We start from the raw sequence: 15,617 nt of genomic DNA, 5'->3' as shown, positions 1-15,617 counted from the left end.
TCACTACAGCGCGAGAACGCGAGAATCTCGCATATTTTTTTCTTTTCTCACATTAAAAAATGATTACCGCGAGAAATTCGCGCATTCTATAAATAAATGTCAAAATTCGCGAATTTCTCACACTTTGGAAAAAGCTTCGAATTACGCCATTTAGAATAAAATCCGTTTCACTTTTCTTCCTGGATCTTTCATTATTTTCAACATCTGCCCCGTTTTCTAGCTTCCCTATTTACCAGTATTGTTCAGAACCTTTTCGAACAACAGAACACAACCACGGAACCCCTTTCAGAACGCATTTCTCTGTAACCACGTGTTTACCGTAGGTAAGGTTTCTTCATATAAGACATTCAAATTTTTTATGTGCTAATGTAAGATGGACAAATACCTTGCAAAGGCAAAATCTTCTATGATGATGCACCAAAAATATTCAATGCTTTTAAAAATAGAAGACGTTAAAAATGTATTATAATTAAAGAAATGATTTTTTTTCAAGAGTGTTTGTGTTTTTTTTAGTTTTTAGAAATCTCACCCTGTTTTTGAGAAAGGGTGAGAAATTCTCACCCATTTTTTTTCTATGATGAAAACACTGTTAGTTTGTAGTTATTTACAGTGTGGTATTCAACGTGTTAAAATAAGTGTGAGAGGCAAATGTATTTTTTCTTATAGAAATGCTAATAACAAAAAGAATCTGATTAACTATTTCCCATTTTGAAAAATGCAATCATATTTTAAATGCATGTAATGCTTTATTATCATAAACATTTTATCCCATTTATGCTTCATGTCCCTTTAAAAAGACGAAATAAAAATACAGTAGCATAAATGTTTAATTGTTTGGACTAAAACTTATGCAAAACTAACACATTTCTGTCAACCATAGAAAGTTTATAATAAATACAAATGTTTCAATTTGGATTTGAAGTCAAGGCACTATACCAGACCATTTCTAAAAGCCTCAAGCATGATCTTTCAAATTGTGCCAACAATTTTGCCATCCAAAATCTACCAACACATTTGCTGCTAAAAGAAAGTTTAAGTTGAGTTAGAACAGAAGTGTCTCCATTTATTTTGTCCATCCCCTGTATCTCTTTTTTTGCAAAACAAATGCTAATAATGAAACACTTGTGCTACCATTCTTTAATTTCTGAAAGAAGGAAGCACCCTTTAAAATGAACGTTAAGCACAAATGGGCGAAGAAACATATTTCATGATGCAGATTTGCTACCATTTAAATTATTTTAGTAAGCCACCGGGAGCCTTGTGATGGTATTTAAAAAATCTATTCACAATCATCAATGAAATTGTTAATCAGATACGACTAGGAAAATTTTTTTAATTCCGCACTTATTTTAATTACAGAAAATAAAGCAGTAGCTTGACCTTATAAATCTTTCCATTTATATTCGTATAGTTTCATGAATGCTTTCATGAACTTTTAAAATTGAATTTTAGCAATTATCAAATGAGATAGATTTTAAAGTTAATAGTGTATATTTTACTTTTATATTTAAAGTGGTAAAAATTTTTATTTTTATTTTCTCTTAGTTTTATAGAGCTTATGCATATCATATATTGGTGTCCAAGAAAATATTTTCTGTCTACATTCATTATTCATTTAACTACTGCAAGAAAAATCATTATCGGAAAGGGTAAAAGTTGGCAGGTATGTTATTGTCTTATTTTTGTGGAAAATTCGATATCCACATCAGATTGACAAAATATTAATAGCATTGAAATCATAGTTGTTTTTAAAACTATAGTTTTAAGGATTAAAGAATTTATTTCTCATATTATGTATAATACTCCTTACGTATAATATTCCTTAATATTCCTTATGTATAAATTTCCTTATGTATAAATATCTAAGCTTAGTGTTTTAAATTTCCTAAAATATTATTTTAAAAACCAAATCCATTGATGTTGAATAAACATTTTCAAAAACTGAATTTTTTCTTACAAGCAGGGGAAGAAGTGGCGTGGTGGCTAAGGGGATAGAGTGATAGCCTTTTAATGAGGTGAATCGGGTTCGAATCCCAGCGATGGCTCGAACTGACCACCGTGCAAACGTAAAAGTGGTCTCAGTGGTAGACAGATCATGGGCTAGAGTCAACGTCTCCTTTAACTGAAAGCCTCCACACGGTTTTTTGTTGGTAGTCTGATCAGACCACTATGAAGATAAACCAATTAGTAAAAGAACCATTTAATATGAAATCTATTAAAAATTAGAAAATGGTAGCAAATATATGTTTAAAAATTGGTTCAATTTATGAATATAATTGGTTTGTTTTACTTACTTGTCAACCACTACAGATTCAATTCTCAAATATATATGATAAATTTCTTTCAAGTACTTTAAAAATAGAATTTGGGTTCATGCGCACAAGTGGTTCGCTTTTTAAATAATCTGCGCAGACTACTTATAAGAAACCGTGTTGAGGCTTTCTCATGTAGGAGGTGATGTTAGAGTCCCCTTGCCGTCAGGCTAACCGCGGGAGGTTTCGGTGCTTTCCTCTCCATGGAACACAAATGCGGGTTAGTTTCGCCAAAAAGTTCTCCACGAAGGTAAAATTACCTTCTAATACTTGATCCAGGAGTTCCTTTGTCTTCTGGATTGGGTTCAAAATTACAAGGCTACGGAGTTGAACATTAGTAGTCATAAACCCAAAATCGGGTCGGCTGTTAAACGATGTTTATGAAATAAAATAAAATCGGGAGAACAAAGATTTAAAAAAAAGAACACTTACTTTTCAGATCGAATGCTCGATTTCCAAATCCATAGTTCAATATTTTCTTGCCTTCAAAAAGTCCAAAATAAATCACACCTTGAAACCTATTGGTTTCTGAATCTAAGTACTCAACATTCCTTATGCTGATGTTAAGCCCAGTTCGCACGGGTTTCACTACAACCCACTCTTGAGACAGCATTGCACTACATATTAGAGCAAATGTGGCACAGTTAACAAGAAACACGATGCACACAAGGCATCTCTTTGTCGTGTCCATAGGAAAATATGCTGGAAACATGTTTACAATTTTCTTTTTAATTTTTCAACTTTCCTTACTTTATACTGATTTAAAAATCATCAGCATCTGATTACTGTTCTTTAGGTTTTATGCTCGTGAAAAAATATAGTCACAAATAATTAGAAAATGTACTCATTAAGTATATTTGTTATTCTTCTTAAAATTAATATGGACATAACTTATCGTTTGAAAAAGTAAAATATCGTCTGGAGTAGTCCGTTTTCTTTATAGTTTATAAATTTTATTTGATTTTCAACTAATTGACTCTACACACATTTAAGGAATAAAAAATATCAGTTTCTGACCAAAGAATCCAAAAGTAAAACTTTTTCTCTAAAACTGAAATAAAAAGCAGACGATTCCAATTTCAAAGTGTAAATCAAAAAAAGAAACTATTTAACACTTACGCCTTCTTGAGAATAAAACTATAGAATAGCATATCGAATATTCCTTTCTTAATAAGTAATATCAGTTTCAGGCCGAACTTCCAAAAATAGAACTTTTCCTCTAAAATCTAAATAAAAAGCAGACGATTTCATCTTTTGTTCAAAAAAGTAGCGCAAATCGGATGATGACACTTTTACATTCCGACACAAAGACAAAATGCACAATTTTTGAATGAAACAAATGAAGATGAGAACCACATTGTTCTAACGCAAACAATGATGTGAAATGCAAAGATGAGAAAAAGAAAACTCTTCCAAATAAATCGGTGTCACTTCAAAAGTGGGCGCGTGTTTTTCTTCCCTTCTCCTCTTTGCCAACCAGCTGATTTTTCGACCAACTGTAGCCAAGCGAGTTCCGATTTCAAATGCAAATTTCAGCAGACGAGAAAAACTTTCAGCTCGGTTAATCTAGGAATCATCCGAGCCAGAATCTCGTCAACAAGTGATGAATAAACCGGTTTTGTGATGATGGATAGTAAAATAATGCGCTCGTGCTGGGATTATATCATAAAAAAGATCAGTAGGATTAAAATCGAAAGCAGTTTATTAATGATGGAGCGTGTAATCCATACCGAATTAGAATTTAATCATCTTCAGGTGTTAACATAAGTGAAAACTTTTTAACCCATGTAAAATATGTGGTCATTCTAGCGATTCATACAAAAGTAAAAATTTATAGAATCGCTTTTCTTTTTTTCTAGTATATTTAAACTAAATCAAGTATATTAAAACTAAAGGTTATTGTGTGACAATAAAATCTAATAAAAATTACTGATCCACAAATAAATTAATAAAAACGATTGATTAGATTCTAAAAAAAACCCAGCAGACATATTTTCCTCCATTTGAGGTGTTTGAGAATGTAATGAACTGATGCTTAAATAAAACAAAGTAATTTTTTTATACTTTTATTATTAAAACCTAAGAAAATGATTATCAGCCAGTTATGTAAATATTTAAGTTATTCTTGCGTAACGTCGAAAAAATGTTTGAGAATGTAATGAACTAATGCTTAAATAAAACAAAATAATTTTTTTATTCTTTTATTATAAAACCTAAGAAAATGATTATCAGCCAATTATATAAATATTTAAGTCATTATTCCGTAACGTCGAAAAAATGTTTGAGAATGTAATGAACTGATGCTTAAATAAAACAAAATAATTTTTTTATTCTTTTATTATTAAAACCTAAGAAAATGATTATTAGCCAATTATATAAATATTTAAGTCATTATTCCGTAGCATCGAAAAAATGTTTGAGAATGTAATGAACTGATGCTTAAATAAAACAAAATAATTTTTTTATACTTTTATTATTAAAACCTAAGAAAATGATTATTAGCCAGTTATGTAAATATTTAAGTCATTATTCCGTAGCGTCGAAAAAATGTTTGAGAATGTAATGAACTGATGCTTAAATAAAACAAAATAATTTTTTTATACTTTTATTATTAAAACCTAAGAAAATGACTATTAGCCAATTATATAAATATTTAAGTCATTATTCCGTAGCGTCGAAAAAATGTTTGAGAATGTAATAAACTGATGCTTAAATAAAACAAAATAATTTTTTAATACTTTTATTATAAAACCTAAGAAAATGATTATTAGCCAGTTATGTAAATATTTAAGTCATTATTCCGTAGCATCGAAAAAATGTTTGAGAATGTAATGAACTGATGCATAAATAAAACAAAATAATTTTTTTATACTTTTATTATTAAAACCTAAGAAAATGACTATTAGCCAATTATATAAATATTTAAGTCATTATTCCGTAGCGTCGAAAAAATGTTTGAGAATGTAATGAACTGATGCTTAAATAAAACAAAATAATTTTTTAATACTTTTATTATTAAAACCTAAGAAAATGATTATTAGCCAATTATATAAATATTTAAGTCATTATTCCGTAGCGTCGAAAAAATGTTTGAGAATGTAATGAACTGATGCTTAAATAAAACAAAATAATTTTTTAATACTTTTATTATTAAAACCTAAGAAAATGATTATTAGCCAATTATATAAATATTTAAGTCATTATTCCGTAGCGTCGAAAAAATGTTTGAGAATGTAATGAACTGATGCTTAAATAAAACAAAATAATTTTTTTATACTTTTATTATTAAAACCTAAGAAAATGATTATTAGCCAGTTATGTAAATATTTAAGTTATTCTTGCGTAACGTCGAACAAATTCCATACCTGCCAACTTGTATAGTAGCTGAAAAAGATTTTACGATGTGGTAGTAAAACAACAATTAAAGTTAGAAATATTTTATAAAAAGTAAACTACCGAAACATGTAAGAGCTAATTAATCGATCAAATATATAATGTCCACATATTTTTTAACTATTGATTTTTCGTTAAAAATTTAAAAATATTTTTAAAACTTTAAATTGAAGATTTAATACGTCAAAACGCTATAATGTTGCTACCACTAAGAAATTTTTTCTTAATCGCCGTGCAAGTTGACAGCTATAAAATTCCTAATAAAGGTTATTTATTAAGAGGATGAAAACTCAGCAATAGGTTAAAAAATACTAGTTTATAATTATGCATATAGAATTTTAAATAATCAGTATCATATATCTTTAGCTATTTTTAGATGAATTTCACTGTAATGAAATAATTTTGTACCATCTGTGACTCCGAGAACTTTAACACTTTTTCCGATATTGGATTTTCTAAATGGTAGTAAAACAGTTACCAAAAACCAACTCAAAAATATATTTAAATTTTGACCAAGTTGAAATTCGCTATCGTATATACTAGTATGCTTTTATACATTTGTTGTAATTATTTACATGTAGGGGTGGTCAAACTCATATAAAATTATTATAATTCAAAAAGTTGAATGGTATAACATGAGTTTCGCCACTGCTTTAAATATGAAAATCTTCCTACAAAATCGGAAGAGTTGGCAGCCATGAAAATGCTATATGAACTATTTTAAGCACAAAATAACTTAAAATTCACTTAATATTTTCATATTATAACTGGCCGGGATAGCCTGTTTTTTTTAAATATTTTATATTACAACCGTCGTTGAACAGCCGACCCAATTTTTGGGTTTACGACTACTAATGTTCAACTCCGTAGCTTTGTAATTTTGAACCCAATCCAGAAGACAAGGGAACTCCTGGATCAAGTATTGGGAGAAATTTACCTTCGTGGAGGACTTCTTGATGGAACTAACCTGCATTTGCGTCACATGGAGAGGAAGACCACGAGGACCTCCCATGATAAGCCTGACGGCAAGGGGACTCTAACCTATGATCTGTCTACCACTAAGGATATTTCACGTCAGCACTGCGGTCAGTGCAAGCTGGATGCGGAATTCGTATCGACCAGCTATCGCCGTGATCGAACCCCGGATCATTGGAGGGCGAACTCTCCATCCCCTGAGCCAGCCTCTCGGGATAGCCTGGTTGGTAGGGTGCTGGACTCACGTCTGTGAGAACGGGAGTTCGAATCTAGCCGACCAAAGTCTCCCTGTGTAGTAAATGGTGACTGGTGCACGTTTAATCTGTCGGGTCACAAGTTCTCCATGTTCTCATAACAAATCAATACCTCTGGGGGTAGTGAATTGGAGATTGATCGTTCACAGGTTCAAGTCAAAATTACGATCTGTGCATGAATGAATGGATCCGCCCAATAAACGGGTGTGACGTATTAGTGTAGCAGAAGTCAAAATCTTGGCCATATATAACACCCCATGCCTTAATGGCAGATGACAACAACGACATATTATAAATAACATCTATAAAATATTGTGATCAGTAAATATTAAGGTCAAGAAAACTGAGATGGGCGCAGTAGGTCTTGGCCCTCTATGGGCTGTCGTGCCGGTGAGTTTAGTTTTAAATATTAAGTTTAAAAAATTTAAATTCCAGAGTGCTGGCGAATAAAAATTTAACAAGTTATAAAAACGCAATTCATTTTTTATTTATTGAATTAATTTAACTATCCAATCGTAATTACCACCTTGACATGCATCGTAAGTTATTCGTATTTCAAAGGAAAAAAAAAAAATCTTAGACATCACTTTCAATTGTAAACGGAAAAAAGTATGTTACAAAAAGCTGCTAATTTCAATATCTCTAAATAGATTTCTATTATTCACCACTTTTTATATTTTTAGTCTCCTGTGGCATTTCTGAGAGTCGTGACATTGGACGTTCCCTCAGAAAGGCCATTGGAGTACAAAGGGATAAGTTTCGAATTTCATATAGCTTGCCAAATTAGTTGCCAAATCTTTAAATATTGATTAAAAATCTAATACTGAATTAATTTAAATGCCATTTTCGACATTAATTATTAAAAATATGAAATTATGATAGTTTATATAAATAAAAGTACCTGTACAAAGACACAAGAAAAAAAAAATTATAATAGGAAAGCGCACATAGCGGAGTACGATAACATTTCCAGTCATGAGTTCCTATACCAGTGATTCCCAATGACGTGAATCGGGTTCGAATCCCAGCGATTGCTCGTCGATACGAATTTCGCACCTGGCTCCAACATTTACCGCCTTCGAAGAGTCTCCTTGCCGTTGCATTAACTGTTTGACGTTTTCGTGATTTTCCTCTCCAAGTAACGCAAATGCGGGTTAGTTCCATCAAAAAGTTCTAAAATTTCTCCCAATACTTGATTCAGGAGTCTTCTGGATTGGGTTCAAGATTACAAAGCTATGGAGTAGAACAATAGTAAATCCCAAAAATTAGTCCGGCTGTTCAACGACGGCTATGAAAAAAAGAAAAAAAAAACTATGGTGAAATTTATATCTAATTAATTTTCCACTAGTTGTTTAATATTGATCTGATTATTTAATATTGATTCTTAAAGTTAATTTTCGTCCATTTTCATGATTATTTAAACGAGAACCGCATTTCAGATCATTTATATTCAGTTGATGCGCATAATAAAATGAAATTACGAATGAGATTAGATCAACTGTCTGACATTAAACCCAATTTTAAGACTAATATTGTTGAAACTACGAGATGATAAATGGCATTTTTCAATCATTCATTAAATATTTTTAAAATAATTGATAAAATTATAATTTATTAAATATTTTAAAATAAATAATTAATACTTTTCACATTTCCTAATGAAATTTCTAGTTCTTTTAGTTCTTGCAGTTCATTTACGTCTCATTGGAGCTGCACAATGGGCTATTGACGACTATCTGGGAAGCATCCCTGAGGATGATCCGAAGACATGCCATCACAATTTTGAGCCTCTGCAGAGGGGATGGCACCCCCGCTTCGGTAGCCCAACAACCTGCACGCGAAGTCGAGCACTTTACGGTAGAACAGTTTAATGAGGACCCATACCGCACACCCCGGCCCATACGCAGACTGATCCGAGTGATCACCCACCCGCACACTGACTGCAGCCAGTGATGCTTGACTTCGGTGATCTGCTGGGAACCGTGTCTTAACGATCAATCCACTGGGGGACAATGAAATTTCTAAGTCGGGGGGTTCCGCTGAAAGTGGGTCGTTCATTTAGGGTTCCGCGGTCGAAAAAAATTGGGGACCGCTCCCCTATTCAATTCTTAAACCTTATGATTTGCCCGGTCTGTGTAGGGGTTAAGGAACTGCCCTTTCATCAGAAAGGTTCTGGATTCGAATCCCGGGCAAGACATGGATGTTCTTTTCTTCTCTGTACTATCTATCCTTACTGTGGGAGCAACGTTGGCCCACCTAATATGGTGCCCCTGAAAGAGTGGCCAACAAATCTGCCCTTCAGGTGCCTGTATGACCTAGGTCATTATCCAGGTGGGCATTGGGGAAAAAAAATGATCTGCCCAATCTGCCCTAGACAATTTGCCGTCTGGGTTAGACTCACCCTGGTACATTAGCTTTCAGCTTGCATATATTTCTTTTTAAATATTTTTTCCTTCCGTAAAAAATCAAATTGATTATTTTTATTTGATTTCATCAACTCAGCACTATAAACTACATTATTTCCTTGTAACAGAACAACCACTTTAAATTCTGTCTAAATTTTTCAAAAAATAAAGAAAAGAAAAAGCAGAATATTTCATTTCAATTCAAACTAAATGGTACTTAGAAGTTTGGACATTGATTTATGATTATTCTCGAAACATAAAGAATAAAAGCAGCTTTTTAATTTCAAAGAAACAAACCGAAAAAACCGTTTAGATAAATACTTTCAGAAAAGGGGGTCAAGCTCTACTAGGTTTCGCGAAACATGAACAACAAATGAAGTGGAATTCCTTGAGGGTGGCCCATCGTAATTGGTGCGTGGGTTGATCAGAAGTTGGAGTGGACTTAAATGCAGGATACGATTTTCATTTTAATTGTAATTTATTGCAAATAAGTTATGCAATTTCACAAGTAGAAGTAAATATTTGAATAATATTTACTTGTATTTCAATATACTTATGATTAAATGGGTATTTTCCCATTTAATAAGTATATTAAAATGCAAGTAAATGTAGAACATTTTTAAGACATTCGTAATGCTTTAATAAGTGCACAGTGGGCTAAAAAGAGGGAGTTTAGGGAGCAGAGTAACTAAGGATATTAAAACTCTAAATTGATTGCAGCTATTTTATTATGAAATTTAACTTCTTAACAGATAACTATTAGGCTTGTGGAAAATATTTAAAAAAAAATAATGTGATTCTTTAGAAATGTTTTATGGCTTTTTTAGAATTCTGAAAGGAAAGGTTAATAAAATTTCAAAATGTTATTTAGCATAAAAAAATAGGAATATTTTACTTGAAAATATTTTTATACCGCATGCATTTACATAAAAACTAAAGTATTGATTTAGATTCTTATAAATGATTTAACACGCCGACGTTTTTGAATTAAAATACTTAAATGATTTTTTTTATCATGAAATTAAACTACTTAACAGATTATTAGGGTTTTGGATAATATTTTACGAAAAATAATGATACGATTTTCGTAAAATTTATAGCTCTATATTTCTAAAAAGTACGATCCCCAATAAAATTAAATACACTTATTTACATTAAAAATTAGGAATATTTTTTTGAGAATAATTAATTTCTTTATCGTAGAATAGTATCCGGACACTTTCGTGTGAAAAATAAATTAAAAGTAAGAATATATATTTTAATAAATAATATATTTCGCCAGAGATTTTTTTCACTTATTGATTATGCAATTTTAATAATTGAGTCAATTAAGAGATTTTTTAACAGATTTGGCTTTAGAAAAATAAATTATGAAGAAAATTGCGACTTTAAGGAAGTTTTAAGGCTTTAAAATATTAAAAATAATGGTAACCTATAAAATTTTAAAAATATTAACTACACTACTAAAAAAAAAAAGGAAGAATCAAAAGAAAGGAATATTTTGTTGAAAATATATATATTTTTTAATCATAGAATAATCTCTGCATACATTAATATAAGAAAGTGAATTTAAAGTATGGATTTAAAATTTTATTTATAGTATTTCTCTTCTTAATAAAATAAGTTTTTTTTATTCCCTTCAGTGATTGCAGTTCTTTCAATTCCCATTAAGAAGTTTGCCTTTGGCATCCTCACGCTTTTGCGTGCCTCTGTGATTTTGTATTACTTCTAAGACTTTATTTTGTTGAAATAAAAAACTAAATAGAGTTTCATACAAGATTAAAAGTTCTTAGTTGTTTTCTGGTTTGAAAAGTGAGCATTGAAAACTATTTAAAAAGAAACCATATATTTCAGTATTTCAGTGAAGAAACATTTGCCAAATGCAGTATTAACCTTAACTAAAAACTATAAAGTTGTAATTTAACTATAAAGTTGTGATAACTATAAAGTTGTAATTTAACTTTGTAATATAACTGTTTAGTTGTAAGATCACAGTTTAGTTATTGCTGTTTAGTAAGGTCACTGTTTAGTTAAAAGATTATTGGTTAGTTAAAAGATAACTGTTTAGTTGCAAGATAGCTGTTTAGTTACAAGATCATTGCTCAGTTCTAAGATAACTGTTTAATTCTAAGATCACTGTTTAGTTGTAAAATAACTGTTTAGTTGTAAGATGTTTACTTATAAGGTCATTGTTTAGTTGTAAGATACCTGTTTAGTTATAAGGTCAATGTATATTTATAAGATAGTTGTTCAGTTGTAAGATCACTGTAGTTGTAAAATCTTAGTTTAGTTATTGCTGTTTCGTAGGGTCACTGTTTACTTAAAAGATAATGGTTTAGTTAAAAGATAACTGTTTAGTTGTAAGATAACTGTGTAGCTGTTAGATAGCTGTTTAGTTACAAGGTCATTGTTCAGTTCTTGGATAACTGTTCAATAGTAAGATCACTGTTTAGTTGTAAGATAACTGTTTAGATGTAAGATGTTTACTTATAAGGTCATTGTTTAGTTGTAAGATACCTGTTTAGTCATAAGGTCAATGCATATTTATAAGATAATTGTTTAGTTGTAAGATCACTCTTTTGTGAGATAATTGATTCGTAGTAAGAGAGTTGTTTAGTTATAAGGCTACTGTTTAGTTATAAGACAACAGTTTAGTTGTAAAATAACTGTTTAGTTTTAAGATAACTTTTTACTTGTAAGATGACTGCTTATTTGTAAGGTCACTGTTTAGTTGTAATTTCACAGTTTAGTCATAAGGTAGCTGTTTAGCTGTAAGGAAACTGTTTAGTTGCAAGATAACTGTTGTTAGACAACTGTTTAATTGTAAGCTAAGTCGTCGAATTCTATTAAATTAGTTTTGGATCGCATACCACCAGCTTTTACACACTGTGATACAGATTATTTCTAGAGGTAGTAAAAAGACAATTTGATCTAAAACTTTCTAGTTTTAGACTGTGTTTTAGACTGTGTAAACTGTGAAATTACAACCTTTTTTTCTTATGTTTGGCCTAAACTTTAATGCACCGTGCTATATTAAATATGTTAAAATAATTTATATAAATGCTTAGATTAATACAACTAAGACACTTAGACTAATACAATTAGATTAAAAGCAGTTGTGAATAAAATAACTGTAAATATTTTTATTTAATACAAATTTAATAAGAATGCATGAATTTTATTACCACTTAAGTAAAGGAGAATTGAGTTCCATATCCACTTTCGGGGTGAGTCACTCACTTCTTCTACCCTATCACTTTAAAAAAGGAAATGTATTTATTTATTTTTCAAACTTAAAAAAAAATTCGGTAATTATTTTTCGGATTTCATACGTTTTATTACGTTACTAGTCATAAAACTTATGCCTATATCAGTATTCTTATCGAAACTTTTGATTTCTATTATTTCATTTTGCTCAATTTTTTTTGCGTTTTTCTGTGATTTTTTCCCGTTATTTTTATAAATAATATTTTATTTCATCATTAAATGATAGTGGTTTTACTTATTTTTTTAAAATAATCAAAACAAGGCTGGAATTTGTGTGATTCGAATAAATGTGTAAACAAAAAGCTACTAAATTGTAGGATGAAGCAAAGTTTCAATATTAATATATGCAAATAAAACCATTCACCGAATGTAAATATTTGGAATTTGCATATTTTTTACGTTTATACCGAGAGAAATTATGAAGTTTATTGTTTTCTCAAATAAATTTCTCCTGAAAACGGCAAACATTAGTTCCTTAGCAATCAAAAAAAAAAAAAAATTCGAACACGCGTTTTTTGTTTTGTTGTTAAACGGAGAAAATGAAAAGCGTTACCTATAATAATTTCTACTTTCTAGTGTAGGATTAATGTACACCTCAGAACTAAGAAATGACAAATAATGTTTTATTTTACAATTGTTATACAGTTCAAATCGTAAAACTTGCATAGCACCGAACTATAAACATGAAAACACATTACATATCATTGATAATTTCGGAAGCATCAACGTGGTAAAACGGGAAAAAAGAAAAGTTTTTGTTAAAACTGATGAAATTTTTTTCCTTCCAAGTTTGTTAAAATTAAGAGTTTAAAGCTCTGTTGTGAATTTTGACAACACTTTCAAACTATATTTTCCTTAAAAATTTAATATTTAAATTTTATTAGTTACGCCGATCAGACTGTGTAGGAGTCAGTGAACTGGCCTTGCATCAGAATGGTTCTGGGTTCGTATCTCAATTTCCAAATATGTTTTTTTTGTTTAATAACAGCCTAATAGTTTAAGACTAGAAGCGCTGTTGGGGTCACTTTGATCATTTTCGGCAATTTCATATGTTATGTTTGAAGACACATTAGTTTCAAAACACATACGTTTGGACATTTCCTAAATTGTTTCTAAGTATACTACATCTCAATTTCATGCTTTTCTATTGGTTAGTAATATAAATAATTATGAAAATACCTGCTGTTGTCGTGGGCCATTGTAGGCAGGAAGTGCGATTGTTTCTTTTTCCAGTGCTGCCATCTATGGCCAAGAATTCGACTTCTTCCACATCCATACGTCACACTCATTATTTATTGAGCGGACCCATTCATACACCCATTCATTCATCTACAGAGTAATTTTGACCCGAAACAGAGAACGATCAATCTCTAATTCAGTACCCCAGCGGTATAACTTGTTATGGGAACAAGGTGGACTTTTTGATCCCACAGATTTAACGTGCACCAGTCACCATTTATTACACGCGGAGTTTTTAGCCGGCTGGATTTGAACCCCTGTTCTCACGAACGTGAGTCTAGCGCCCTGCCAACCAGGTTATCACTGTCAACATGAAAATACCTAAAGCAGGCAAAAAGGGTCCATTTGATCCTATAAGAAAAACATTTATTTCTTATGTTTTGTGACTCTTTTGGCTTTTGTATTTGTGATGAATTGTATTACAGAAATTGGAGTCTAAGAAATGTCACTCACGACAGTTTTCGTGAAAGTATATCGAATCTTAGATTCGATTACCGAAGTATCTTAGTTTACTAAGCTACTTCGTACCTATCGAATTATAATTTTGTTATTGCTTCTAATAGAAACCACGTACATGCTGATTATATTTGTTGTAACCCTGGACAATATAGAATTTTTGGGGAATAGTTATTGTCATGTAAATAATGATGACAATCTATTGTAAGACATTCAAGACACATTACTTTGATTTCAACTGGTATAAAGTACAAAAAAAACTTTTTTGAATGGCTATTTTTGTGTGCCTAAGTTGAAAAAAGGGCAAATGAATGTCTACCTGGAAAATGTATAGTGCTCCATTTATAGAACCATACATAATCTCCAGGTGCAATGGAATTACTGTCTTTTGCCCGAGTAAAACTTGCACAAGAATTTCTTTCGTAACAAAAATCCTACATTACAGGATACTAAGTTTGAATAAAAGAAAATGTCCTCCTATTTTCAATGTCACTTCTTCTTCATGACATTCAACTTTTGCACTGCAAAATGAAAACTAAATATTTACTCTATATTAATAAAATATTTTTAATATATTATATTAATAATATATTATTAATATAATATATAATTAATATAATATATTATTGCTGAAAACTTGCAGAAGATTTTTTTTTTCGTGAAAAAAACCCTACATTACAGGATACTAAGTTTGAATAAAAGAAAATGTCCTCCTATTTTAAATGACACTTCTTCATGGCATTCAACTTTTGTACTGCAAAATGAAAACTAAATATTTACTACATATTAATAATATATTATATTAATAATATATTATTAATATAATATATTATTAATATAATATATTATTAATATAATACATTATTGCTAAAAACTTGAAGGAAAAAATTTTTGTAAAAAAAACCCTACACTACAGGATACTAAGTTTGAATAAAAGAAAATGTCCTCCAATTTTCAATGTAACTTCTTCATGACATTCAACTTTTGCCCAGCAAAACTAAAACTAAATATTAACTATATATTAATAATATATTATAATAATAATATATTATTTTAATAATTACTAATTATATAATATTCACTATATATATTAATAATGTATTATATTAATACTTATATTATATAATACTTACTATATACATAAATACTTGCAAAAGTATTACATAAATTTAATTACATTTTTATTTAATTTTGTATATAACTTATTGCATTATCTGTAATACTTTCGAAAATATATTTAAAATGTCAATGTGTGCAAATCCTGTATTATCACTATTAAAAAGAACACGCAAACTTGCAAGTTGCTCACGAAATGC

At 30.1% G+C, this 15,617-nt stretch overlaps 1 protein-coding gene across 2 annotated transcripts in view; it reads right to left on the bottom strand.

Annotated features, from left to right (window-relative positions):
- The window catches only part of LOC107447234 (uncharacterized), a 57,949-nt gene extending 54,110 nt beyond the window's left edge, over nucleotides 1-3,839 (bottom strand). The window contains exon 1 of one of the 2 annotated variants that reach the window (XR_015433688.1): nucleotides 2,745-3,839. Coding sequence is in view for 1 of the 2 variants with exons in the window: in XM_016062100.5 (XP_015917586.1) it covers nucleotides 2,745-3,024 (280 nt within the window). In the remaining variant the exon portion in view is untranslated. The remainder of the gene's footprint in view (nucleotides 1-2,744) is intronic. The other variant, XM_016062100.5, reaches the window with a different exon arrangement.
- Between the last annotated feature and the right edge of the window lie 11,778 nt (nucleotides 3,840-15,617).

This window comes from Parasteatoda tepidariorum, chromosome 5 (assembly GCF_982258835.1).
Source record: "Parasteatoda tepidariorum strain Cologne lab strain chromosome 5, Ptep-v5.0, whole genome shotgun sequence".
Taxonomy (NCBI): Eukaryota; Metazoa; Arthropoda; class Arachnida; order Araneae; family Theridiidae; genus Parasteatoda; species Parasteatoda tepidariorum.
Note: the sequence above shows the minus strand (reverse complement) of the source record. Positions and strands in the feature narration are given on the sequence as shown.